We start from the raw sequence: 26,480 nt of genomic DNA on the forward strand, positions 1-26,480 counted from the left end.
TAAATCCTAAACACTAATAAAAACGAAGCAACTTTCACTTCATATAACTAATTTCAGTTCAAATCCACAACTAAAAACTAAATAAATATCAAGTATGACAATTATCATCCCGAGGCCGGTTAACTGTATTCTCAAATTCAGTACGACTAAAATATGAACTTCTCACTGTGGTGAAAGAAAGGAGTTTACCATCCCAATCAGAAGGTACATAGAACATACCGTTTTTTCCGTGTATAATGCGCAAAATTCAACTAATTTATTGTCCTAAAATCTGGGGTGCGCATTATACATGGGTACAATTTTTTTTATTTTTTTTTGAAAATCATGGTACAACAAAACCAACAACAGGACTGACCAACAAAGACGTGGAACAAAAAGACAGGGTGACATTACCAAAGACAGGAACAGAAACCAAACAGACATCATGACATCATCCGACGGTGAGCGAGGGGCAGACAGGACTTAAATACAAAACATTACATTGATTGAGGTGACACAGGAAGAGAGGGGCGACGCGAACAGAAACTATGGCAACCTAGACACATAGCAAAACTAGGGACGAGACATGACAAATCTCCCTCGAAATCAAACTTGAAATCACCTTTCTTGTTTGTTGTCAATCGCGCATCGCATTCAGCCATCCTGCCCAACACAGTCAGTAAAATTCATAATTGACGACACATCGTTTGATGCGATGGTGCAATCCTCGATGGTGTGTTATTGTCAAATATTGTTTGGTTTTTAATCTCCATCGCAAACCGGATATCATACGGAGGCCGGCATTACAGATGCGCAGAATGGATGCGCAAGACACGTCAGCTATATAAAGAGTGAGAAATCAGTTTTCTTCCCATTAGTTTCAATTCACAGTTTAATTAGCAGTTTCAGTCAGCAAATAACAAAATGCATATTACAGGTAATATTTTATTTCACAACACTTTGCCTTGTTCCTTTTGTCTCTGCTGTTCACTTCAAACACGCTCCATACGAAGGCAATGCTCTCGTATCAGACAAGGCTTGCTCGATCACCTCTTCGTTTGCTGTCTGTCACAATGTACCCTACACAAATCCGAAACATTTGTTGCGGCTCCGAGTCACGACGAGGGGCAAGTTTTGGTTTCCAAGGGTGTTTTTATTCCTCTTCAACTTCTCTCCCATACAGAGCCGCCTTTTCCACATGTCCGCACGTCACTTTCTTTTCATCTGATCGCGGTGGTGCCTTTACGGGCAGTCGGAGAAATCAACGCCAAAAAAAAAAAAAACATCCAGCCTAGTTAAGACCATACCAAAGACTATAAAAATGGGACCCATTGCCTCCCTGCGTGTGTGACGATCATTGGGAGTTAAAAAAAAAATGAATTGGGTGCGTATTATACATGGGTACAGGCTTTTTTCCAGCATCAACATGCCATTTTTAGGGTGCGTATTATACATGGGGTCGCATTATACACGGAAAAAAACGGTAATTACCATTGATGCAAAAACTCATGATTCTGCTCAAAAAGATGAAAACTTCACGGCCCATTGCTCATCTCCCCAACAAACACGAAATTCTCAATAGAGACTTTTTGGCAAGTGACTGAGCAGGCAACAGGGTTCTCGCCAGTGTGGATTCTTGCATGACCTTTTAAGTTTCTCTTATCACTGAATTTCTGACCACAAACTGAGCATGAAAAAGGTTTCTCACCAGTGTGGGTTCTTGTGTGTGTAATTAAATTTCTCATCTCAGAGAATTTTTGGCCACAAACTGAGCATGAATAAGGTTTCTCACCAGTATGGATTTTTGTGTGCCTTTTTAAGTTTGCCTTCTCAGGGAATCTTTGGCCACAAACTGAGCAAGAAAAAGGTTTCTCACCAGTGTGGATTCTTGTATGACATTTTAAGGTTCTCTTATCACTGAATTTCTGGCCACAAACTGAGCATGAAAAAAGTTTCTCGCCAGTGTGGATTCTTGTATGAATTATTAGATGTCCTTTCTGACTAAATCTTTGGCCACAAACGGAGCATGAAAAAGGTTTCTCGCCAGTGTGGGTTCTTGTGTGCCTTTTTAAGTTTGCCTTCACTGAAAATCTTTGGCCACAAACTGAGCATGAAAAAGGTTTCTCGCCAGTGTGGATTCTTGTGTGCCTGATTAAGCTTCGCCTATGAGAGACTTTTTGGCCACAAACTGAGCAGGAAAGGTTTTTCTTTCTTGTGTGCATTCTCATGTGTTGTTTCAAAACACTGTTATTAGCACAACGTTTCCCACACTGAGAAGATTGCCTGTGTTTTTTTTTAGCCTCATCAGCAGTAGCATGTGACGACACATCAGCACTATCTGATGGTGGAGCTGCTTGTGATCCTCCACAGCGGTCTCCGTCACCTTCTCGGGTCATTTGTTGACTTGAGCTACAGCTTGGAGGCTCCGCCCCTTTGCTCACCTCATCAAAACTCTTTAAAGGGACACCAGTCAATGGCATCTCCTCCTCCTCCTTTTTAATGTCACAGGAGTCTTCTCCCTCCTCTTCGATACAAGGCCACTCCGGCTCTTCCTCCTTCTTTACGGTGCAAAGAAACGTCTGCTGCATTTGTTCATTCAAGTGGTGGACCTCTTTGCCCAAATCTTCCTCCTCTTTAATGTGGGTGAGCTCTGGCTCCTGCTGCTTAGGACGAATAGCTTCAGTGACGTCTGCAAAACAAGACAAATACATCATTTCAATGTATATTGACAATGAAAGTTGAAGCGAAACTGGCAAAACCTATACAAGGACTTCGTCAATCTGCCCAACACACATGGTTCCGATAGAATTCTACTAAAAATAAACACTGGGAGAGGATTCATAATGGAAAATAACTATTTTCTAAGCAAGTACTGACCAGCTCTGCGTAACACAACATAAGGCTGCAGCCCAAGATCTTCCAGTCGTCGACGAGTACGGTCCTTTTCCTCCACATACTTTGCTGTGGCCCTTGCAGACATTTTCACACTGGAATCACAACACTTGGTCAAGAATGTTTGGCTAACAAAGGTTTACACAATAGTATTGTGTGTTGTGCTTGATTTTTTTTTTTTAATTGTGTGTTGTGCATGATAGTTTGGAAAGAAAATAAACTTAGCAAAAGAGACTACTTCACAGGTGTCAAACTCAAGGCCAGGGGGGCAGATAGGGCCCGCCACATCATTTTAAGTGGCCCGCGAAGACAAACGGTGTATCAAATTCGTGTGTCATGACTCGAATTGCAAATTGTCGGCACTTTTAATAAAAAGATTTTTTTAAATATATTTGACCAGTTTTTACTCGTCTGATTTGAAAAGGTTATTTGTCAGTTTGTTTTGTAGCTTTTAATGTATAAATATGAGGTGCTCACACATTTATTTGGGTTGACAATCATAATAGCCCACCGAAAGAAACTATGACTACAATGCGAACAAAATGAGTTTGACACCCGTCATAAAGTTAGCACTGTGGTAGCTACATGCTAATCAAAGCGGCCCGCACTTGTGTACTGCAACCAAGCAGTACTACAAATAACGAATGGTGCTAACTTAGGTCCACAGTCGTAGCTTAGCTCGTTCGTCGTTGCAGTTGTAGTGAAATCAATCTTACTGATTCACCACAAAAGTTAATTGCGTGCTTATCCGATGCAGTCGACTAGAAGACCACAAGCTTCTGTTTGTGTCGCTTTACTCCCTGTTACGTGCTGTTGACGTCATTTGAGAGAGGTCCCGGACGCCCTCTAGCGAACAACCATGGAACGTTTTATGTTGTTGTTGCCCACCACACAAACCAATACTGCGTGCAAAAAAATAAAACCATTTTGTGCACGTTTTCTAAAATACCAATGGGGAATACCTTTCAATAACATGAGCGTGCGTTTGTCGTGCGCGTTGTTCAACACTAGTGTTAACTAGCCAGAAAGCTTTCAACCGCTTGTGCTTTTGAGGTTAATGCCATGGTCTCAAATGATATGCTATTTATGATACTTACTTGACTTGTGTCATAAAATGTTGAGAATTACTCACATCTCATGGATCTCCATTTCTTAAGATACATCACATGACACGTCATCATTGGTCATCATTTAATAATAACATTCACAAGCGCAAAATAAAAAAAGGGTTTTGCTTGCTCTGATTTTTCTTCTTAACAAATCTTGACAAATATGGGGACAAAAATCTTAACAAGAAAAGCTGAACAAAACTAAATCCTAAACACTATTAAAAGCTAAGCAACTTTCACTTCATATGAAATAGAACTAATTTCAGTTCAAATCCACAACTAAAAACTAAATAAATATCAAAGCGGTGGCCAACCCGCGGTTCGGGAAGTGAAATCCCGCAAAAGAGAAGGTACAAACCCATTTGAGGAGTGTCAATTTTGCTCTCAAAATGGCAAGGAAAAAATGCACAGCTAAACGAATATATGACAATGAACACAGGACGTTTTTAACAGAGTTAAAGTTGTTTTTTGTTGAACGCACACGTTCATGTGTGCTCATGTGTATGATGTGGCTCTTTGCGATGACAGTAAAAAATGTGGCTCTTAGTCTCTGACTGGTTGGCCACCCCTGGAATAGAATTACCATTGATGCAAAAACTCATGATTCTGCTCAAATAGAAGATGAAAACTTCACGGACCATTGATCATCTCCCCAACAAATTCAGAATTCTCAATAGAGACTTTTTGGCAAGTGACTGAGCAGGCAATAGGGTTCTCGCCAGTGTGGATTCTTGCATGACGTTTTAAGGTTCTCTTATCTCTGAATTTCTGGCCACAAACTGAGCATGAAAAAGGTTTCTCACCAGTGTGGGTTCTTGAATGAAGTGTTAGAGGTCCTCTATGACGAAACCTTTGGCCACAAACTGAGCATAAAAAAGGTTTCTCGCCAGTGTGGATTCTTGTGTGCCTTTTTAAGCTTCCCTTCTCAGAGAATCTTTGGCCACAAACTGAGCATGAAAAAGGTTTCTCGCCAGTGTGGGTTCTTGTGTGCATTGTTAAGTTTGCCTTGACTATAAATCCTTGGCCACAAACTGAGCATGAATAAGGTTTCTTGCCGGTGTGGATTATTGTGTGCCTTTTTAAGTTTGCCTTCACTGAAAATCTTAGGCCACAAAGTGAGCATAAAAAAGGTTTCTCACCAGTGTGGATTCTTGTATGACTTGTTAAAGTTCCCTTCTCAGAGAATCTTTGGCCACAAACTGAGCATAGAAAAGGTTTCTGGCCAGTGTGGATTCTTGTGTGTGTAATTAAATTTCCCCTCTCAGAGAATTTATGGCCACAAACTGAGCATGAAAAAGGTTTCTCGCCAGTGTGGATTCTTGTATGGCTTTTTAAACGTCTCTTCTGATTGAATTTTTGGCCACAAACGGAGCATGAAAAAGGTTTCTCGCCAGTGTGGGTTCTTGTATGAGGTCTTAGAGTTCCCTTCTCAGAGAAGTTTTGGCCACAAACTGAGCATGAAAAAGGTTTCTCGCCAGTGTGGATTCTTGTATGACTTGTTAAATTTGCCTTCCGACTGAATATTTGGCCACAAACTGAGCATGAAAAAGGTTTCTCGCCAGTGTGGATTCTTGTATGACTTGTTAAGTTTTTCTTCACTGAAAATCTTTGGCCACAAACTGAGCATGAAAAGTTTTTCTTTCCTGTGTGCATTCTCATGTGTTGTTTCAAAACACTGTTAACACAACATCTCCCATACTGAGAACATTGCCTGTGTTTCTTTTGAGACTCCTCATCATCATCAGCAGGAGCATGTGATGACACGTCATCACTATCTGAAGGTGGAGCTGCTTGTGATCCTCCACAGCGGTCTCCATCACCTTCTCGGGTCATTTGTTGACTTGAGCTACAGCTTGGAGGCTCCGCCCCTTTTCTGACCTCATCAAAACTTTTCACAGGGACACCAGTCAATGGCATCTCCTCCTCCTCCTCCTTTTTAAGGTCACAGGAGTCTTCTCCCTCCTCTTTGATACAAGGTCCCCCCAGCTCTTCCTCCTCCTTTATGGTGCAAAGAAAGGTCTGCTCCATTTGTTCATTTAAGTGGTGGACCTCTTTGCCCACAACTTCCTCCTCTTTAATGTGGGTGAGCTCTGGCTCCTGCTGCTTAGGACGAATAGCTTCACTGACGTCTGCGAAACAAGACAAACACATCATTTCAATGTACTATATTAACGATGAATGTTACAGTTGAAGAGAAACTGGCAAAGCTGATACAAGGACTTCTTCAATCTGCCTAACACACATGATTCCGATAGAATTCTACTAAACATAAATACTGGAAGAGGATTCAAAAAAGAAAATAGCCATTTAATAAGCAAGTACTAACCAGCTCTGCGTAACACAACATAAGGCTGCAGCCAAAGATCTTCCAGTCGTCGACGAGTACGGTCCTTTTCATCCATGAACTTTGCTGTGGCCCTTGCAGACATTTTCACACTGCAATCACAACACTTGTTCAACAATGTTTGGCTAACAAAGGTTTACACAATAGTATTGTGTGTTGTGCATGATAGTTTTTTTAATTGTGTGTTGTGCTTGATAGTTTGGAAAGAATGTAAACTTAGCAAAAGACAGTCTTGTTCACAGGTGTCAAACTCAAGGCCAGGGGGCATCAAATTTGTGTGTCATGACTAGAATTGCAAATTGTCGTCACTTTTAATACTATATTTTTTAAATATTTGACCAGTTTTTACACGTCTGATTTGAAAACGAGTTATTTGCCAGTTTGTTTTGTAGCTTTTACTGTATAGAATATGAGGTGCTCACACGTTTATTTGGGTTGACAATCATAATAGCCCACCGAAAGAAACTATGACTAAAATGCGAACAAAATGAGTTTGACACCCGTCATAACGTTAGCACTGTGGTAGCTACATGCTAATAAAAGCTGCCCGCATTTGTGTACTGCAACCAAGCAGTACTACAAATAACGAACGGTGCTAACTTAGGTCCACAGTCGTAACTTACCTTTTTCGTCGTTGCAGTGTAGCTAATCTTACTGATTCACCACATAAATTGATTGCGTGTTTATCTGATGAGATCGACTAAAGGGCCACGAGCCTTTACTTCCTGTTACGTGACGTCATTTAAGGGAGGTCCCGGACGCCCTCTAGCGAGCAACTGTGGAACGATTAATGTTGTTGCCCAGCAAACAAACCAATATTGCGTGCAAAAAAATAAAAAAAATTCTGTGCACGTTTTCCAAAATACCAATGGCGAATACTCTTTAATAACATACTAGCATGCGTTTGTCATGCGCGTTGTTCGACACAAGTGTTAACCAGCCAGAAAGCTTTCAACCGCTTGTGCTTTTGAGGTTAATGCCATGGTCTCAAATGATTTATCTATCTATTTGATCTATTTATGATACTTACCTTACTTGTGTCATAAAATGTTGGGAATTACTCACATCCCATGGATCTCCATTTCTTAAGATACATCACATGACGCGTGTCATCATTCACCATCATTTAATATCATTCACAAGTGCAAGAAAAAAAAAAGTCAAAGTCAAAGTCTGCTTTATTGTCAATTTTTTCACATGCCGAGACACATAAAGAGATCGAAATTACGTTTTCTCTACCCCACGGTGACGAGACATATTACACGATAGACGTACAAGTAAACGACACAATATAAAACCAAGAAGGCACAAACAATAAATAATAATAGTGTTGAATAAATAATAAATAAACAGATAACACAATAAATAAGAGGAGCAGAACGGAGCCAGTGTGCATACAGCAGACACTAAGCATAGCGCAAAAGTACAGGACGCTGAACAAAACTAAATCCTAAACACTAATAAAAACTAAGCAAATTTCACTTCATATGCAATATAACTAATTTCAGTTCAAATCCACAACTAAAAACTAAATAAATATCAAGTCTGACAATTACAAAACTATTATCATCCCGAGGCCGGTTAACTATGTCCTCAAATTCAGTACGACTAAAACATGAACTTCTCACTGTGGTGAAGGAAAGGAGTTTGGCGTCCCAATCAGAAGGTACATAGAACAGAATTACCATTGATGCAAAAACTCATGATTCTGCTCAAATAGAAGATGAAAACTTCACGGACCATTGATCATCTCCCCAACAAATTCAGAATTCTCAATCGAGACTTTTTGGCAAGTCACTGAGCAGGCAACAAGGTTCTCGCTAGTGTGGATTCTTGTAAGGTTCTCTTATCACTGAATTTCTGGCCACAAAATGAGCATGAAAAGGTTTCTCATCAGTGTGGGTTCTTGTATGATGTCTTAGAGTTCCCTTGTGAATGAATTGTTGGCCACAAACTGCGCATGAAAAAGGTTCCTCGCCAGTGTGGGTTCTTGTGTGCATTGTTAAGTTTGCCTTCATTGAAAATCCTTGGCCACAAACTGAGCATGACTAAGGTTTCTCGCCGGTGTGGATTATTGTGTGCCTTTTTAAATTTGCCTTCACTGAAAATCTTTGGCCACAAACTGAGCATGAAAAAGGTTTCTCACCAGTGTGGATTCTTGTATGACTTGTTAAAGTTGCCTTCTCAGAGAATCTTTGGCCACAAACTGAGCATGAAAAAGGTTTCTGGCCAGTGTGGATTCTTGTGTGTGTTTTTAAGTTTTGCTTCTCAGAGAATCTTTGGCCACAAACTGAGCATGAAAAAGGTTTCTCGCCAGTGTGGATTCTTGTATGAACAGTTAGATGTCCTTTACGAATGAATCTTTGGCCACAAACTGAGCATAAAAAAGGTTTCTCGCCAGTGTGGGTTCTTGTATGACTTGTTAGGTTTTTCTTCACTGAAAATCTTTGGCCACAAACTGAACATTAAAAAGGTTTCTCAACAGTGTGGATTCTTGTGTGCCTTTTTAAGTTTTGCTTCTCAGAGAATCTTTGGCCACAAACTGAGCATGAAAAAGGTTTCTCGCCAGTGTGGGTTCTTGTGTGCCTTTTTAAGCTTTGCTTCTCAGAGAATCTTTGGCCACAAACTGAGCATGAAAAAGGTTTCTCACTAGTGTGGGTTCTTGTATGAACTGTTAGATGTCTTTTATGACTAAATCTTTGGCCACAAACTGAGCATGAAAAAGGTTTCTCACCAGTGTGGATTCTTGTGTGTGTTTTTAAGCTGTGCTTCCTAGAGAATCCTTGGCCACAAACTGAGCATGAAAAAGGTTTCTCACCAGTGTGGGTTCTTGTATGAACTGTTAGATGTTCTTTATGACTAAATCTTCGGCCACAAACTGAGCATGAAAAAGGTTTCTCACCAGTGTGGGTTCTTGTATGACGTCTTAGAGTTCCCTTCTCAGAGAAGTTTTGGCCACAAACTGAGCATGAAAAAGGTTTCTCACCATTGTGGATTCTTGTATGAACTGTTAAATATTCTTTACGATTGAATCTTTGGCCACAAGCTGAACATGAAAAAGGTTTCTCGCCAGTGTGGATTCTTGTATGAACTGTTAGATGTCCTTTATGGCTAAATCTTTGGCCACAAACTGAGCATGAAAAAGGGTTCTCGCCAGTGTGGGTTCTTGTATGACGTCTTAGAGTTCCCTTCTCAGAGAAGTTTTGGCCACAAACTGAGCATGAAAAAGGTTTCTCACCATTGTGGATTCTTGTATGAACTGTTAGATATTCTTTACGATTGAATCTTTGGCCACAAACTGAGCATGAAAAAGGTTTCTCGCCAGTGTGGATTCTTGTATGAACTGTTAGATGTCCTTTATGACTAAATCTTTGGCCACAAACTGAGCATGAAAAAGGTTTCTCGCCAGTGTGGGTTCTTGTATGACGTCTTAGAGTTCCCTTCTGAAAGAAGTTTTGGCCACAAATTGAGCATGAAAAAGGTTTCTCACCAGTGTGGATTCTTGTATGAACAGTTAGATTTCCTTTACGATTGAATCTTTGGCCACAAACTGAGCATGAAAAAGGTTTCTCGCCAGTATGGGTTCTTGTATGACGTCTCAGACTTCCCTTCTCAGAGAAGTTTTGGCCACAAACTGAGCATGAAAAAGGTTTCTCACCAGTGTGGATTCTTGTATGACTTGTTAAAGTTGCCTTCTCAGAGAATCTTTGGCCACAAAATGAGCATGAAAACGGTTTCTCACCAGTATGGATTTTTGTGTGCCTTTTTAAGGTTGTCTTCACTGAAAATCTTTTGCCACAAACTGAGCAGGAAAAGTTTTTCTTTCCTGTGTGCATTCTCATGTGTTGTTTCAAAACACTGTCATTCACAAAACATCTCCCATCACTATCTGAAGGTGGAGCTGCTTGTGATCCTCCGCAGCGGTCTCCATCACCTTCTCGGGTCATTTGTTGACTTGAGCTGCAGCTTGGAGGCTCCGCCCCTTTGCTCACCTCATCAAAACTCTTTAAAGGGACACCAGTCAATGGCATCTCCTCCTCCTCCTTTTTAATTTCACAGGAGTCTTCTCCCTCCTCTTTGATACAAGGCCACTCCGGCTCTTCCTCCTTCTTTACGGTGTAAAGAAACGTCTGCGGCATTTGTTCATTCAAGTGGTGGACCTCTTTGCCCACATCTTCCTCCTCTTTAATGTGGGTGAGCTCTGGTTCCTGCTGTTTAGGATGAATAACTTCGCTGATGTCTGCAAAATAAGACAAACACACATCATTTCAATGTACTATATTAACAATGAATGTTACAGTTGAAGAGAAACTGGCAAAGCTGATACAAGGACTTCTTCAATCTGCCTCACACACATGATTCCGATAGAATTCTACTAAACATAAAGACTGGAAGAGGATTCAAAAAAGAAAATAGCCATTTAATAAGCAAGTACTAACCAGCGCTGCGTAACACAAGATAAGGCTGCAGCCCAAGATCTTCCAGTTGTCGACGAGTACGGTCCTTTTCCTCCACGTACTTTGCCGTGGCCCTTGCAGACATTTTCACGCTGCAATCATAACACTTGGTCAACAATGTTTGGCTAACAAAGGTGTCTTTTGGACAGCGGCGCACGAGCTATTTGTTGAAGTCGTTGATTATATGTTATCCCATATTTACACAATAGTGTTAAGTGTTGTGTTTGATGTGATTATGAGTGATCATCTGGTAGAGTGCATGAAGATTTTAAATCGGGGGCATGCCGGCCTGCGACCACCAGATAATCCGCAATCTTGAGTAATTCCCACGGTACAGTATCACTCTCGGTACAGGCGAGAACCAGCATGTGATGATGGCTCATTTGAGATCCAACATTCGTCAAGGACGCTGCCCAGAGTAGCCTTCCCAGCTACTTGACAAAAGACAGTCGTAATTCAACAAGAATATCCAATAATCAATCTAAATATCATAAAGTTAGCATTGTGGTAGCTATCATGCTAATGAAAGCGGCCCGCACTTGTGTACTGCAACTATGCAAATAACGAACGATGCTAACATGATAACTTAGGTCCACAGTCGTAACTTACCTCTTTCGTCGTTGCAGTTGTAGTGAAGCTAATCTTACTGATTCACCACATAAATTAATTGCGTGTTTATCTGATGCAGTCAACTAGAAGGCCATAAGCTTCCGTTCGAGTGCTAAAGCCAAGTGCTTGTTTTGTCGTCACTTTACTTCCTGTTACGTAATGATGATGTCATTTGAATGAGGTCCCGGACGCCCTCTAGCGAAATACCGTGGGATGTTTAATTTTGTTGCAGCAAAACAAACCAACATCGCGTGCAAAAAAACCCCCATTTCGTGCACGTTTTCCCAAAAAAATAACTTATATATATATATATATATATATATATATATATATATATATATATATATATATATATATATATATATATATATATATATATATATATATATATATATATATATATATATATATATATATATATATATATATATATATATATATATATATATATATATATATATATATATATATATATATATATATATATATATATATATATAGTGGTAGGTTCTCGTGGTAAAGTTTTATCATAGTCATTTTTATATATACATATGTACATTAATATATATGGAAAAATTATATACTAATAAATTATAGTATTGCTGTTTCCTTATTTAAATACTTTTTGATAATTAAATTGAGTGAAAACTATCAAAATCATAAGGAAAGTACACAGCACACACCGTATTCTTTTATAAACGGTATGTTTATTCATATATATACACTAATATATTAACCTATGACCAAGAGAGAAGAGAATTTACAATGAAAAAAAAACCTGTATATTCAAATCAATAAATAAAGAGCGGGACACTTTTTGTACTCTACATTGTTTTTAGTCCTGCTGGAATAATGAAAGTAGTAAAGGAAGAGACTTAAAAAAGTTTGTCAGTCTTTTAGTTATAACAAAAAATATGGCATCCGAGCACAGCAGAATGCAACAACACACGCGCACACACACACTCAAGCATCACAAAAAAAAGTCATGTCAAAGCACCAACACACAAACCACAGAAGCATCAGCTGCACAAAGGAATACACAATTTGCCTTTTCCACACTCGCACGCACACACACAAGTGGCACGTCATGAGCAGATGTTAACACATTGTGTTACGTCAGCGGTGTGGGCATTTCAAGTAACGCGACACGTTATATGTTGTGGTAGAACATGTCAAAGATGAACTGCCGCAACATGCCAAATGTCACCATGTCGTGAGATGGCATAACATGACGTCATTTGATCAAGTGTTTAATCAACTGATGTAACCATGACATGTAAAGTTTCATGGGAAGTGCCAAGCGTCATGTCAAGTTGAATGTCACGTAAACGCAACGTATTGTCATGTCAAAGGTCACGTCATGTCAGTGTAACATGTAAATGTCAAGCGTCATGTTACATGTTTTGACACATCAAGATGTAACAAGTGATTGTGACACACCAAGAATGTAAAATGTAAATGGTCACGTCGTGTTCCGACACACAAGCGATAAAAGTTATTTCCGCAGCGTGTCAAAGGGCGCCAAGCTTCTTGATGCGCAACGTGTAAATTCACAACTTTGTTCATAAGCAAGATGAAAAAGAAAATTAAAAAAAAAAGAAGAAATCCAAAGGTTTGCTCCTGACTTAAAAGGCGAATGACTTGTTTGACACTTATTATTGTTCACAGTGCTCGACATGAAGCTCGCAGTGACTCCCTCCGTCACCATTTAGATTTGCCGCAAATAAAAGCAAAAAATAAAAATCCAAAATATGTCGGCAGTGGCAACAGGCAGATGTTTTGTTTTGAGACAGAGATGACAAAATATTCTTGGGTGCTCATGCCTTTTTCTCTGCCAGGCTGGTTTCCCAACATTTCCCGTCTTGCTTGGCAGCCAGCGTCAATTTCCAAAGTTCCTTTGTGTGGAGTCGGAAGAACTCAACTACGTCATTTCCTTCAGCGCTGATGTGCCTTATCTCAAGACTTTCCTTTCATCATTTCCAAAGGTAAACGTTTACGTCGTACAGTGCTCAGCAGAAATAACTACAAGCCAACAGGTAAAAAGGAAAATTCTTTCCAGTGAAAAGGTTCTAGGGGTTAAGTTTTATCGTAGTCATTTTTTCTCTTTGTCTTTCTGTGTGTCCTACTTTTTTTTCCAGAATATAAATGGAATTATTTCCAATTTATTTTCCATTTTTGTCATGAATGAAGTTTTGAAAACAAAATTGGGACTAAGAAAAAATTACGTCGCAAGTCTAAATGAAGGTTCATTGGGGGTGGGAAAGTAGCAATCGTACCAGAAAGAATTTTTCATTTTGGCTGAAAAGAAATTGTTACAATATTATATGAGCAAAGTAAAAAATGTTTACAATAAATTAATTTTTTAACAACAAAGTAATCCTTTTTAAATAAAAAGGGCTGAAAACTTTTCGGGGCAAAAAATTCAATCTTAAAGTCATTTGTTTACGAGTCAAGTCAGAATTTGGGGGCGAGGGGGGTAATATTTAGTATATACAGTATTTAGTTTTAAGAAAAACTTTAGTCTAACAAGATTAAAGTTTAGATTTTAAGTGGAACACCATGAAACTATAAGTGGTCAATAGGAGGAGCAGAGAACGTTCATGGATAAAAGGTCCTTCTTTTTTTCTTTTCTAAAAATTACGAAAAATATTTTCATACCGATTAAGAAACACCTGACTTGACGTTATTTATGCCAAGCACCGAGCCTTTTGTCACAAGTGCAAAGTTATTAGTAAAAAAGATTTGGAAAAAAAAAAAAAATAAACAACAGGAGGATTGCCTCAACAACAATTGAGGGCTGAGGAGAAAATTTCCCAAAAATGCCAACTATTTCCAACCACGGAAGGGGGTGAAATCATGGAACCGCTTGAATGAAAGATAATCAACAGCACCATCTTCCGAGAAACAACAACAAAAATTGTACAAAGCAAAAACGTCACGGCACAGCTGACATACATACAAGTCGTCAAGCGGCGTTTAACTCATGGTCTGTTTGACCATTTGTCAACGTTTCCATTGTCTGTCTGGTGGGCATCAAGAACACTGGCAGTGGGGTAGGGTGGGGGGCATCCGGCACACCAGACGTCATCTGTTTTGCCCACGTGTCAGCGCAATGACCGTGAGGAACATCCAGATCCCTCCCACGGGACAAGATCCATTTGTCAATCCAGAGCATCGCCAGGTTGCCGTGAAAAAAAAAAACGGATCGTTTGCCCATGTGTCACCAGTGGGCATCCCAGACATCTGGGACACCATCCCTTTGCCCATGTGTCATTATCAAGGACTAGAATGTTGTAGAAAAAAAAAAAAATTCAAAAGTGCAACAACATCCTATCCATGGGACAATGTTTGTTTGACCATGCGTCAACACAAGGCCAGGATGCTGTTTAAGAAAGAAAGAAAAAAAAAAAGCATCCAAAGTGCAACGGCTTTCCTGGCTTGGCCCGCAAAATGAGGTCCAGAGCTTCCCGAGGTCAAACTAAGTGCTAAGGTGCTCCTGGCGGCGCTCTCTCCCGCTCTCAGAAAATGCCCTTGGCGATCTTCAGTCCTTTCTGCTTCATGCGCGGCAGCGTGGAGCTGGCCACAGTCTTGGCGCGGACGGGTCGCGCCGGCCCGCGCTTCTTCAGCACAAAGTCGTAGTTGGCGCTGGAGTTCATGGCGTAGAAGACGTTGGCGTTGTCGGGAATGCGGAGCTCTGGACACAGGACAGACGTGATCGGCTCCAAAAATTGCCACCGGGGGGAGAAGTTGTGTAAACTTGTTGAGGTACCTTTGTCTTCTGAGATCTTCTGCACCAGCTCGTAGTCTTCGGTTTTTTCCCTCTCCAGATTGTGTTTGATCATCGCCTTGCGGATGACGGCGGGCGTCTTGTCCTGGCTGGTCACCTGTGCCGGAGGACAAACACCGCTTGTCAAAAATCCTCCGCTACCAAGATCATCAACCATTCCGCCAATGTCATGAAGGCGCTCCATTTACCAGGATGCTCTTGTACATGTTCCCGTTCTCCACGTCGAGGCTGACGCGAATGATGCAGCAGTCGTCCACCTGCTGGTTGTAGAGGGGCAGCGACAGCGTGGAGTAGTTGGACACGGCCGACACCGAGCGCTTGTGCGAGCGCGCCGCCGACAGAGAGAGCGAGAGCGCCGCCGCCGACGACACCGACGACGACGACGCCGTGCTGGAGCCCGACGCCGAGCCCGAGCTGGAGCCCATGCCCGACGTGTCCAGAGACGACAGCGACGTGCACTCCCAGAACTGCCACGCGCACGTCACATTATCTTCCGAGGACGTCGCGAAGGTAAAATGTACCAAAGTGCAAGTGAGCGGTACCGTGGAGGTTGTGTCTGCAGCCGAAGCGTCTCTCCCCAGAGCGGAAACGGAAAGTTTCACCGAAGGCGTTGACGTCTAAAGCCAAGAACAATTATTTCTTCTTAGAATGAGTCCAATTTGGAGAAAGAATAAAAAAACAAAAAAACCCGCTACAGTGCTGGAAGGCTTCCCGGCACTCACCTTCCTCTCGTGTCCCTCGGGCGAGTCCGAGAGGAAGCTGGCATTGACGTCCTCTAGGTCGGAGCCGCTGGAGCTGACGGAGGTGACGCTGAGGGCGTCGCCGCCGTCGCCGCCTTGGTATGGTCGGAAGTGGGCGTGCTCAAAGGACTTGGAGTGGGAGCCCACGGCGCCGCCACCGCTTCCGGCCGCCGAGCAGCCGGACGAGCCCTCGGCCAACTGACGACTGCACGCGTAAGAGACGCAATCCAAATGAAACGGTGATATAGAAGCCAAACTTTGAAAACCGAACTGAAGGTTCTAACAACGGCTAGAATCTCTTATTCAAAAGACCAACCTCAGTTTAAAACCGTATTTGTAAGCCTTTACTTGGCTTCCAGCAGAAAATTAAAACCTAAGCACTTCTCATGGCCTTGCTATCGAAGCGGACGGACAAGCCGTCTTTCTCAGCCTCAATCGGATGCTAACCTAACGGCGCAAACTCACTCGCTCCATCGTTTCATGATGCCTCCGTTCTTCTTGGCTCGCAACGTGTTGCCCGCCGACTCGGAGAGCGGCTCGATGTCGCACGACAGCTGGTAGCTGCGGGACAAGGAGGGAGGAAATCAACGACGCGCCGACGGGCTGCTCCGACGCGACGTTACCAACGGCCACCGGTTACCTCTCGGCCTCGCTGAGCTTCTCGGTGGAGGCGAACCACTCGCGGAAGTGCGCGTCTTGAGTGAAGCTGTAGTTGTTGGACGCCAGCTGCAGTAATTTGATCTGCGCGATCACTTCAAACTCCTGAAAACACAAGAGAAATAAACAGCTCAACTCATCATAAAAGGTATGTACAAATCACAAACACAAATTAGACCGAAAAATCTGTGTTTAGCAATCGGAGGAGGGCGGCCATTTTGAATGCATCAAAAATGACAAATTTAAAACCCCCAAAAACACCAGGACTACATAACAACCGCGCTAAGACAAAAACACATACACACGTGTCATGCTAGGCTAAGATAAACTAAGCTAAGTTGACGCACCTTTCGTCTCTTTTCAAAGTTGATCAGACCACCCTGGAAGACACAAAGGCAAAAGACATTCATTCACAAAGGATGACTAAAATGAATGCCAGGTTTACAGATTTTATCAAACAATATTTTGTAAAGGACAGTTTTACAGACTGTCTGAAGTGTGTGTTCTGCAAGGGAAAATGCATCTCAAGGCATAATCCTCTTCAAAGTAACAGTGTTCAACATTCGCTTTACAGATGTCATGCCGCAGCCAGGCCACACTGACCTCGGTGTAGTCCTTCATGGCCGTGTCCATCATGACCAGGTCTGTCAGGAAGGTGCCCAGGTAAGGAATTGTGCCCTGCATCACTCCCTGAACAATCCCAGTTCAAAACTCAATCCCAGAGACTGAAAGTGCATGTTTGTAGTGGTTGGTGATGTGCTTTACCAACCAGGTCTCTCTGCTGCTGGTGTCTCCTCTGAGCTCGTTTGGGATTCATCTCCAAAGTCGCAAACTTAGACGTTCCTTCCTGATGGGGCCACAACACAAAAGAAACCCCGTACCATCGATTTTTAGTTGACTATGTTCTTCTTTGTCATTTAATTTGTCTGCTCTCTTTTACAAGCTGCCCCCTAGTGTTCCGATTCAGATAGCACCTAACTGCAGTGCCTTATTTGTGCAAAATGTGTGGAAGGACTAAGAAATACATTCAGTGGAATGGAACCCATGACATCAGAATAATTTTTGCCACAGTTGTGTACAAAAGTGAGAATGAGCCTGTGGCGTGGTTTAACTGGGACAAAGCAGTTTCAAAAATAACTTCTGGATTTTGAGTGTCAGAGGAAAATAGATAGATTCCCAGCAATTTTTTGGAGGGGAGGATCATATCAACTTGTGTTTTGTTATGTATAAATGTGTAATTAAAAAAAAAAAAAAAAAAAAACCCACACAGGTCTGGACAGAAAAAGAGCTAAGCGTCTGTTTCATGGGTCAGGCCCTATTATGAAGTGTCGGTACTTGGCGAGTACTCCGATGTTAAAAATGGTACTAGTGCATCTTCTGTGATCTGCCAGCGCGTTAGCACATTGTCCCGCAACAGGCACATCAGCAAAAAGGCTGCTGGTGGCCGATAGAGCCCAGCCCCACCCCAGGGTGTCTCCCGACACTCGGGCCCTTATCTGCGCCCGTCAGACGGGTCCGCCATCACGTCACGTTCACGTCACAGGGGTTCCCCCTCACGCACAAGCACACACATGTCCATGCTCGAGCGGGCGTCTCACCTTCACCAGCAGCTCCCGGCTGAGCGAATAGTTGTTGTCGTCGGAGAAGATCTCGGAAAGCTCGCGAAAGGTGCGGAAACTCTCCCTGTGGTTACAAAAGCGATTGAAAAGCGAGTAGACAAACCAAACCATGAGGGGTGGGGGGCTGCGGACGGACCGAGAGACTTCCTCCCAGGTCCTCTTCAGGCGGTGGACGGCGTTGCACTGCAGGGCGGAAAGGATGGCTCGCAAGGACGAGAAGTTCTTCAGGATACGACACTCCTGCAGACAAGCCGCAAAGTGTTGAGACATTGGTTGACGCACACACACACACAAAAAAAAAAAAGGCAGCAAAAATGAATAAATAAAACACATTTCCTACATAAAACACTTTTTTTTTTTTGGGTGATCTGCAGTGCGTTTGCCAGTGTCTCTGCAGGCCTGGACGGCGTCCTTACCCGGGCCACGTCGATCCATCTCTCCAGGAGTCGGGCCCTCTGGTTGTGCTTGAGCGCGGCGTTACTGAGGCAGGTGCTGATTACGCAGTTGGTGACCGAGTTGAACTGGGCCACCGTGGCGCGGATGGTGGGCGCCAGGTGCTCTTTGCCCTTCTTGTCACGCTGGGACCAGATGCACCCCAGGCAGTGATACGGCACCACCTTCTTGAACAGGTCCTGCGCAAAACAAACCTTGAGTGATTTTTTTTTTTTTTTAACTACTAGAACCAAAATATTCAAGCAATGACTCCTCCGTCCCTTAGATTTGGGCCCATTGCAGTAAAATCTCTGATCAACCCCCCCCACCCCAAAGACGTAATATTGCCAAATGTGCTCACCGCGTCCATGAGCGTGAATTGCTCGGCCACCATGATGGGGTCGAAAGAGAGGAAGCTGAAAGTGGGCAGCTCGTCTTCGAAGCCGCTCTCCTCCTGCGTGGCGAACGGGCAGCCCAAGTGTTCGCCTGATATTGCAGGATGGAGAAATCATGTTTGAAGCAAGGGCAGGCATTTCAAGACAAGGGCAACGTTTCAAACTTGCTTTCAAGAGGTCGACCTCGGACTTCAACTTACTGACAAAACAAAAACTCATGTGACACGTTTACATCGACCCCAGCCCAGATTCGCCAGAGCCCAATCTGGCGTTGCCGCTCTCTTACCCTCGGTTTCGGGCTCGCGCTGCTGCCGTCTGTGGAAATGTGCCAGCAGGTTGCGGGCACGACGCTCAAGGTCAGAACCGGGGAAGTGAAGGTGGAGGTACGACAAAAGCTGGTGCAAGCAGTCGTAGCCTGGCGGAGTCCAGAAGTCCTCAGAGTACTGGTCCAGCCAGGCACCCAAGATGGACGATACCGTGCTTCAAAACACAGCGCCACATGCTAACATGTTAGCATCATGCATGCTATGTTAACTCTTCTTGACAACAAATGTTTCTACAGTCTCAAAATTAATGTGTACAACAAAGATCAGTCCAAAGACAATGTGAATACTAAACAGGCTACTTATGCTAACGTTTTAAAATGCAAACGTTCCATACATTAGACAGTTTGAAATTTATTTCGAGAATCTACAAGAGCCTAAAAGGCTAAATACTAGCAGGGCTGCCTATGCTACAGTGTTATCATCTTTTTCACATTCAATTTAAAACTCTTCGACATTTCAGGGCCCTCTGTGAGGGTTTACAAAGACTGAATGACATTCAAAAGAAAGATTTAAATGCCAACAATGTTTTAATAAATCGCTAACAATAGAATCTCTTTTATGCACTTAGCTTTTCGCAACAGTATTTGTCCATGACAAGACGAACCCAAAGCTAAATGCTAGCATCTCTTTCATGTGAGCTACTGAACAATGTTTCTGCGGGTTTTGAACATGTGGAAAAGTTTGACTATTAGCTAGACGTGACATTAGCTACGGTGCTCTCATATTTCTAAAACAACAACAAAAGATGATTGGCATCTCACTTTCTGAGCTCGGTGCAATCGTCCTGGCAGACGCGATGCGCCGCCGCCGCTGGAACATTCTGGAGCCTGGCGTACCTACAAAGGAAACCGGAAACATATTTTCGTGGTATGTGGGGGTTAGGGTTATCCTCTCTAATATCTTTAAGGTCTCAAATGGGTTTGATAAGGGATAGAACCGAGCTTAAGGTCAATACCTGTTGAGCAGCAGGTCGAGCACCTGCTTGGCAGTGGCAAAGGATCGGTAAGTGCAGAGGAAGATGGTGACGTAGGTGGAGTCCTTGCCCTTGAAGGCCGTGACCATGTACTCCACCAGCCTCTCCAGGGTGCCCGCCTTGATGGTTCGCACCTTGCACGTCTCGTAGAGGCTGAGGGCGGAGTCCGTCTCCACCCCCAGCCAACGCTGCCCTTTGCTGGACGAGTGGTGCAGTTGCACCTTACGCAGCGTGATGGTGAAGATGGCGTCGTCCTCCACTTCTTCGCCAATCTCCTGCGTCGAGCTCTGAAGTGGCAAACACACAAAAATACCGGAAGTTTGAAAAGACTTCATGAAAGGCACAGAGAGAAAAAGGAAAAGATAAAAAGGGACTTCTAAATTGTAGCCCATACTTTATTTGTGAAATTAGTGGAGCAAGTTTTGTACTTTTTATTGCCCTTGAAGACACCTGCGGATAAAAGATTAAATTAACCGTAAAGCCCTTATAATATGATCATCCATCTTTAATACTAAAATAATAAAATCTCACACCGTTTACAGCAGTTTTGCTAAACAGTATCTACTCTGACACTTTTAGAAGCGGTTCTTAAAAGAGTCCAGCACCATCTCCCCAGCCCGGGGCCTCACCTCCGGTAGAGGAAGGTCCGGGTGCAGCTGCGTAAAACTATGGAGGACCACCGAGCCGCAGCCGTTGGACACCTCCAGCTTCACCCCGTCCCACACGTCTCGCGCCCGCCACGACGACTCGAACATCTCGACCAGCTCAATACCGCCTCCGAAGCGAACAATAGGAGCCCAGCGAGTGCCGGGGGAGAGGGCTGCCGTCATCGCGGATAAAGCGACATCTTGGGCGGCTCGTTTCGCTCGCTTGGAAGCGACTGACAAGCAAATGTTTATCGTCGTTCGGCAACAAGGATAAAGATGATGACGATGAAGATGATGCGTTTACGGGAATCGTGACTCAGACGGGATTTTTTTTTTAAACCACGCCCACAGAAGCACGATGTCTTCACGGCCATCGGAGATTTTGAACGTTAACGCTAATGATGTAATTGCGCGTTAAACAGACATTAGGTCTTTTTGTAAGTTATTTAATTAAATTAGCTGATTTAAATGAGCCCTTCGCAGTTTCACTGCACTAAGACTTGCAATTGTGCCGCGTTTGCACCAGTTTTTTTTCCCGAATGGCAAAATAAATGAAAGATATATTTTGAAAGAACACAAAATGTAATATTAGTTGAAAACGATGGAATAGAGCCATTGCTGGTTAAGTATATATATGTTTTTTTGCGATAGATTTGGCTATAAATTTAAACCTGAACTGACTCAAAATAATCAAACAGTTATACAAATTACATAATACAAAATACAAAACTAAAAATACAAATATATAGGTAATTTCAGGTAGTATGGCAACAAAAACATAAAACGGTTCTAATTAATCAAAAAGGTGACGATGAATACAAAAATTGATGGTTAATAATAATCATCATTGGATTTGCACGGTACTCGAGTTGACATGGCGATTCGTCGGTTCAACCACTATGGTCGACAGTGCCCAGAAACATATTATATATAGTTTTTTTTACTATATTGTGTGCAAATCTCAAGTGGTCAATGTGTTCTTTGTACATTTTGGGCAAATCTGGATTAGCAAAACAACTTTTGAGTTGGATTCCCCTTTAAAAAAAAAAGTGTCTCCTTTTGTTTCTTGAGACTAAATCGGACTTTATTCTCATACTTCAAAAACTACAACTATATTCTCATTAGATTATTAACGGTAGATATCGTCAATAGAATCTATTCTGAATAGAGCAATACTCTCACTTGTGTACTAAAATGAATGATAAAAAGAAGTAGAAATCACATTGAAACGCAACATGTGTATGCTAAACCAGGTCATGAAAAACAAACAACAGATCAGTAGTTCAAATCCAAGCACACTTTGTTGCTCTTGCTGTTGTGCTATGTGACAAGTGACTTCTTTTTACACTCGTTTGACAGCCAAGAGTGTTAAAACTGGGGGACCCCCCCTCCTTTTTTTTTTTTATTGCGATCTAACACGGACATCTCTCCGCGTTTTACCAAAGCGAGCCCGACCTGCGTTGCGTTCCCGTCAAAGTTTCCCACCGATCGGACCACCAGTCCGCAAGTCCAGCGGCTCCAGGTCCCCATCTCCGAACCCCGAAGGAGGTCGGCCGCCACCTGCCCACCGCTGTTGCTGCGGCGCCTCCTTAAAAAGTGGGGCAAAAGCCCAGGCGGACACGCTCGCTCTTGCCGCATGTTTGCTTTTGCAGCTGTGTCAACAAGCGTAGGAACAACACTGGGAAAAAATTAACTTGCAGAGACTTGAAAGAACTCCTGCCAGGATGAACCCTGTTGGCCCGGAAGCTAACCGCCAGGACGACGAGAAACGAAAGCCGGGCCCTAACGGGGCGTGGGAAGGTTCTTGCGTCTTCTCCGGCATGCGGCACACGAGAGCGGCAAAGGCGCGACCAGGTACAGACAAATCACGCACACATTGCGTAAACCTTCAGCCTGACTTGAAGGCTTCGCCCAGGTAAAGAGGCCTTCCTTACTTTGAAAGCTAAACCTGTCTGAAAATATTCAAAGCCCTAACCCAACCCCCAATTAATCCTGCCGGAAACTTTTAAGATGATCTAGTTCAGACCCTCCTTTGAAACCTTAACTTGAAGATGAAACCCTTGATTTGAAATCCTAATCCTATCTTGAAACCTTAATTTGACATTCCAACCAAAGGTTTGAAAGCCTAGGTCTGACCGAAAGCCTTATTGGAAACCTTAACTTGAAAGCCTAGCGAACCAGGATTGAGATGTAAAAGTGCGAGGAAGCAAACGTGCTTACTGACTTGTCACCCTCAAGAACGAGACTTTACCAGGCACGCATATAAACATAACGGGGGTGGCGCCCTCACCAGGTGGTCCACGAGGTATGTGGGCATGTGTAACACGCCCATCATGGCGGCGGGCTGCTGCGCCAACACTCGCGCCACGTAGAAGCGCTCCTCCATATTGTTGCTGCGTCAACCGCACCCTAGTACCAGACCCGGTCCACTAACCCAACTAGTGCCGGGTCCGCTCCTCGGCCACACGTTGCCTCTGTGCAGTGGCACCGCCGGTATTCACATCCGATTGTGGCGGTTCTGATGGGGGGGGGGGGGGGGGGGGGGGGGGCTGCTGCAGCTCTGCTACTCTTTTCTCTTCCTCTTTTGCTCTAATCTCACCCTCTGTCTCCCTTTTTTTTCTCCACCTCCCTTTGTCGCTACCTCAATCCCTTTCTCCTCCCTCCATCTCATTCATGGCTTCTCTCGCTCTCCCTCTGTCTCTCTCCTAGCCACCTGCTGGAATGCTGTCCTCTGTTGTCACGGCGCCTCACCGCCATTCAATCAAAGGGGGGGGGGGGCGACGTGGTCTGCTTCCTGTTTACACAAAGTCACGCGCAGGTAATTGACACACGATAATGTCCGTTTTGATCGAATCCAAATTCTCGCCGTTTTGCGAAGCGTAAAGTGAGGAAGATTTTTATTTTTTTTTTGGCTCAGGTGACCATGTTGTTGTTATTTGGCATTTGTCCCGTTTTGCAGCAATGCAGGAAGTGAGTGTGAAAGCTGCCCTTTGTGTGGCCAAACAATCAAGCTGATATATGAACTGCGTTATACCTCGCTATTTGCAGCAGGACACCTCGGTTATGGTTTCAAAGTAGGGTTTCAAGCCAAGCTTAGAGTTTCAAATATCCTCCAGAAAACTTGCGCGTCACAGTGTGTATGTTTTTTTCTTCCACAAGCACGTTGCTAGCTGGTCCGATGGGGGCGACGGGTCACCACCTCGCCCGCCTTTTGCTTCTCTTGGTCCTGGACGCTGGCGGTGGGCGGCCATGTTTGACGCCAGCACGTGGGAACAAAGAGACCATTGAGCTACCATTCATGTGCTAATGATGCTAGCCGCGTCGCGGAGGACGATCCACACATGAATGCTGTTGTCATCGCAACCAGCAGCAGCGGTAACCACTGCCTGCGGACTCACTGGCAGTAAAAATATGAATACAACTTTTATGCCAATCACAAAAGCCCAAGTTAGTGCAATTGAAGTCTAACCAGTGACTTGGCACTTGGCACGGAACCACTCAAATTGGATGTCGACTAGCATATTTTCGGACTCCGGGTGGCAGGATTTTGTCTGTGTGAAATTTTTAAAAGTGGAAAGCTGGATCGGCCTACGGTGAGATTTATGCTGCATTCGAGGAAAGTGGGAAGTCTGACTTTTCTGACTTCCAACTTGGTAAAACGCACTTTTGAACTGGGAGGTCCAAGTTGCAAAGTCGAAAAAAAAAAAAAAGGACCCCCGAGTTCTTAGACGGACTAGAATGTGACGTCACACGACAATGGCAACCTCCCGAGGACGCAGTCCATGAATGGCAAAACTTAGCTGACATCAATTTAGTTATTCAAAATAACTTCTTATAAGACAACGTGATTTGTGCTGTCTGCCGTTATCCACTTAAATGAAGTTATTTGGTGTAATGAATTAAATTGTTTGTAGATATGGTATAGATTTATTCATATAAATTAGGGAAATTCTAAAGGAGGTTTGTTGGAGGTCAAAGTGTGTTGCAATGAACGAGAAAAACAACGTGCAGGAATCAGCCATTTTGTTGTTTACATTTGCCTCAAACGCTTTGAGGTCAGAACTGTGAAAAATCGAGTGGGATAAATCCGACTTCCAACCTTCCTTGAATGCAGCGCAATACCAGCCATTGCCTTGCAGTGATGAAAACATCACTGGGCTTTGTGTGAAAAAACAAATTTCAGATTTACTTTTACGACTACTTTTCGGGATCTCTTTGAGAAAGGCATCCACAACTAAAACCATCATGTATCATTGCAAACAATCATCAGGTTTGGTGTAAAAGCCAAAGGCAGACAAATATTGCATCTACTTCTAGGTGTGGTGAAGTTTTGGGCATTTCTGTGTGAAAAAGATTTAGACTGACAGCGCCAAAGGCTTTTCACAGGATCTCTATGAGAAAGGTGTCCATGACTGATACCACCATGTAAACAACTGCTGGGCTCTGTGTACAAGGCAAAGGCAGATTTACTTTTAGGTGTGATTATTTTGTAGCATCTCTGTATGAAAGGGGGTTGGACTGATAGAACCATTTGTTGTCGGAAACGATCGCAGACCAATAAATTTCAGATCTACTTTCACAACTACTAAGCAGGGTCTCTGCATGAAAATACATGGGGGAAAAATATGATTAGGTGACAGAATGTAATTTTATCAGCGGTCACAGGTGATATGCTACATGCAAATGAGCCCTGGCTCCAGGTGTACTTTCAGGGACAAAATGTACCATTTTTCGCATCCTACCTGTTTTTCCAGCATGATCATTCTCTCGCTGTCATGACCTTCATGAGTGTGTTGAGGCGCACCTTCATTCGGCCAGTCAGACAGTCAGTCGCTGCCCTCGGTTAGCATCCTCACGGAAAGAAAGGGGGGGCGAGCTAACTAGCTTAGCCGTGATGCTAATCGACAGCTACCGTGTTTAAATGTCCTCTTCGCCGCTAGCATGTCTCCACATTGGAGAGGGGGGGGGGGGGCGAAAAGTAAAAAACAGCTAAAGGGATAGCTTAGCGTCGTTAGCTGGCTAAAGAGCAAGCGATGGTGTTTATTTGTCTCCTCCCGCTGTCATCCGAAAACAACACGACATCGGCGGCGGGGGGGGAAAGATGTCCTCCTGCGTGGGTTCTCCACACCAAACCTCCATCATCATCACCGTCGTAGTCATCTTCCCCGCTGACGAGTAGTCGCCCCCACTGGATGCGGCGATGCCTGCGCGACCGCGGATGCTTTAATGGATGCTGGGGAAGGCGGAGGCGAATCACTGCTTTCGTGACAGGAAGGCGCCGTTAACGATGCTCCTGAACGTCGCACACGAAGCCCGAGCACGTCCATACAATGTGTAGAAAATTCGGAGTAGCATTGAACGCACCGCTTTATCCTGTCAATATAAGGATATGTGTTTGTGTATATGTAGTACATATACTAGTACATCAACTTATACCGCATCAAAATGATCAACATTGTTGAATAAGCGGGGAAATTCTACGAGTGCGGTGGAGCAATTTAAATAAACCCACAA

The 26,480-nt window shown here is 43.4% G+C and overlaps 4 protein-coding genes across 8 annotated transcripts; all 4 read right to left on the reverse strand.

Annotated features, from left to right (window-relative positions):
* Window positions 1-853: 853 nt before the first annotated feature.
* LOC133154449 (zinc finger protein OZF-like) lies at window positions 854-3,903 on the reverse strand. Its single transcript, XM_061279202.1, has 3 exons — window positions 3,550-3,903; window positions 2,857-2,966; window positions 854-2,668 (listed from the first exon to the last, which is right to left on the reverse strand). Exons 2-3 carry the CDS (start codon window positions 2,957-2,959, stop codon window positions 1,515-1,517), a joined length of 1,257 nt encoding a protein of 418 aa, XP_061135186.1. The 5' UTR covers window positions 2,960-2,966; window positions 3,550-3,903; the 3' UTR covers window positions 854-1,514.
* A 145-nt stretch (window positions 3,904-4,048) lies between these two features.
* Window positions 4,049-7,101, reverse strand: LOC133154424 (zinc finger protein OZF-like). The gene is made up of 3 exons (XM_061279156.1): window positions 6,948-7,101; window positions 6,307-6,416; window positions 4,049-6,109 (listed from the first exon to the last, which is right to left on the reverse strand). The coding sequence occupies exons 2-3, from the start codon at window positions 6,407-6,409 to the stop codon at window positions 4,611-4,613; spliced, it is 1,602 nt and encodes a 533-aa protein (XP_061135140.1). The 5' UTR covers window positions 6,410-6,416; window positions 6,948-7,101; the 3' UTR covers window positions 4,049-4,610.
* Window positions 7,102-7,484: 383 nt separating this feature from the next.
* On the reverse strand, window positions 7,485-11,538 carry LOC133154408 (gastrula zinc finger protein XlCGF57.1-like). Its single transcript, XM_061279110.1, has 3 exons — window positions 11,391-11,538; window positions 10,764-10,873; window positions 7,485-10,564 (listed from the first exon to the last, which is right to left on the reverse strand). Exons 2-3 carry the CDS (start codon window positions 10,864-10,866, stop codon window positions 8,790-8,792), a joined length of 1,878 nt encoding a protein of 625 aa, XP_061135094.1. The 5' UTR covers window positions 10,867-10,873; window positions 11,391-11,538; the 3' UTR covers window positions 7,485-8,789.
* A 539-nt stretch (window positions 11,539-12,077) lies between these two features.
* LOC133154392 (ral guanine nucleotide dissociation stimulator-like) lies at window positions 12,078-26,263 on the reverse strand. Of its 5 annotated transcripts, none has more exons than XM_061279069.1 (18): window positions 22,422-22,924; window positions 20,302-20,606; window positions 20,108-20,182; window positions 19,307-19,500; window positions 18,987-19,111; window positions 18,610-18,825; window positions 18,330-18,433; window positions 18,173-18,257; window positions 17,344-17,421; window positions 17,178-17,264; window positions 16,922-16,954; window positions 16,558-16,679; window positions 16,383-16,478; window positions 15,900-16,122; window positions 15,720-15,794; window positions 15,366-15,644; window positions 15,160-15,274; window positions 12,078-15,084 (listed from the first exon to the last, which is right to left on the reverse strand). In XM_061279069.1, exons 1-18 carry the CDS (start codon window positions 22,602-22,604, stop codon window positions 14,909-14,911), a joined length of 2,571 nt encoding a protein of 856 aa, XP_061135053.1. In that variant the 5' UTR covers window positions 22,605-22,924; the 3' UTR covers window positions 12,078-14,908. The 5 variants fall into 5 exon arrangements, with proteins under 5 accessions (XP_061135053.1, XP_061135052.1, XP_061135054.1 ...); XM_061279068.1 differs by lacking the exon at window positions 22,422-22,924 and adding an exon at window positions 20,949-21,380; XM_061279070.1 differs by lacking the exon at window positions 22,422-22,924 and adding an exon at window positions 25,709-26,263 and having other exon boundaries at window positions 15,366-15,794.
* Between the last annotated feature and the right edge of the window lie 217 nt (window positions 26,264-26,480).

Source organism: Syngnathus typhle, linkage group LG5 (assembly GCF_033458585.1).
Source record: "Syngnathus typhle isolate RoL2023-S1 ecotype Sweden linkage group LG5, RoL_Styp_1.0, whole genome shotgun sequence".
Taxonomy (NCBI): domain Eukaryota; kingdom Metazoa; phylum Chordata; class Actinopteri; order Syngnathiformes; family Syngnathidae; genus Syngnathus; species Syngnathus typhle.

What these genes read in the sequence shown, in the direction of transcription:
- LOC133154449 (XM_061279202.1), bottom strand. Translation starts at nt 2,959, where the DNA reads ATGTCTGCAAGGGCCACAGCAAAGTATGTGGAGGAAAAGGACCGTACT. An exon ending in TGTTGTGTTACGCAGAGCTG is followed by an intron (nt 2,669 to 2,856) that starts GTCAGTACTTGC and finishes CTTGTTTTGCAG; the next exon opens with ACGTCACTGAAGCTATTCGT.
- LOC133154424 (XM_061279156.1), bottom strand. Translation starts at nt 6,409, where the DNA reads ATGTCTGCAAGGGCCACAGCAAAGTTCATGGATGAAAAGGACCGTACT. An exon ending in TGTTGTGTTACGCAGAGCTG is followed by an intron (nt 6,110 to 6,306) that starts GTTAGTACTTGC and finishes CTTGTTTCGCAG; the next exon opens with ACGTCAGTGAAGCTATTCGT.
- LOC133154408 (XM_061279110.1), bottom strand. Translation starts at nt 10,866, where the DNA reads ATGTCTGCAAGGGCCACGGCAAAGTACGTGGAGGAAAAGGACCGTACT. An exon ending in TCTTGTGTTACGCAGCGCTG is followed by an intron (nt 10,565 to 10,763) that starts GTTAGTACTTGC and finishes CTTATTTTGCAG; the next exon opens with ACATCAGCGAAGTTATTCAT.
- LOC133154392 (XM_061279066.1), bottom strand. Translation starts at nt 21,149, where the DNA reads ATGACGGCAGCCCTCTCCCCCGGCACTCGCTGGGCTCCTATTGTTCGC. An exon ending in ACTTTGAAAAGAGACGAAAG is followed by an intron (nt 16,680 to 16,921) that starts GTGCGTCAACTT and finishes TTGTGTTTTCAG; the next exon opens with GAGTTTGAAGTGATCGCGCA. An exon ending in GAAGATCTCAGAAGACAAAG is followed by an intron (nt 15,085 to 15,159) that starts GTACCTCAACAA and finishes TCCTGTGTCCAG; the next exon opens with AGCTCCGCATTCCCGACAAC.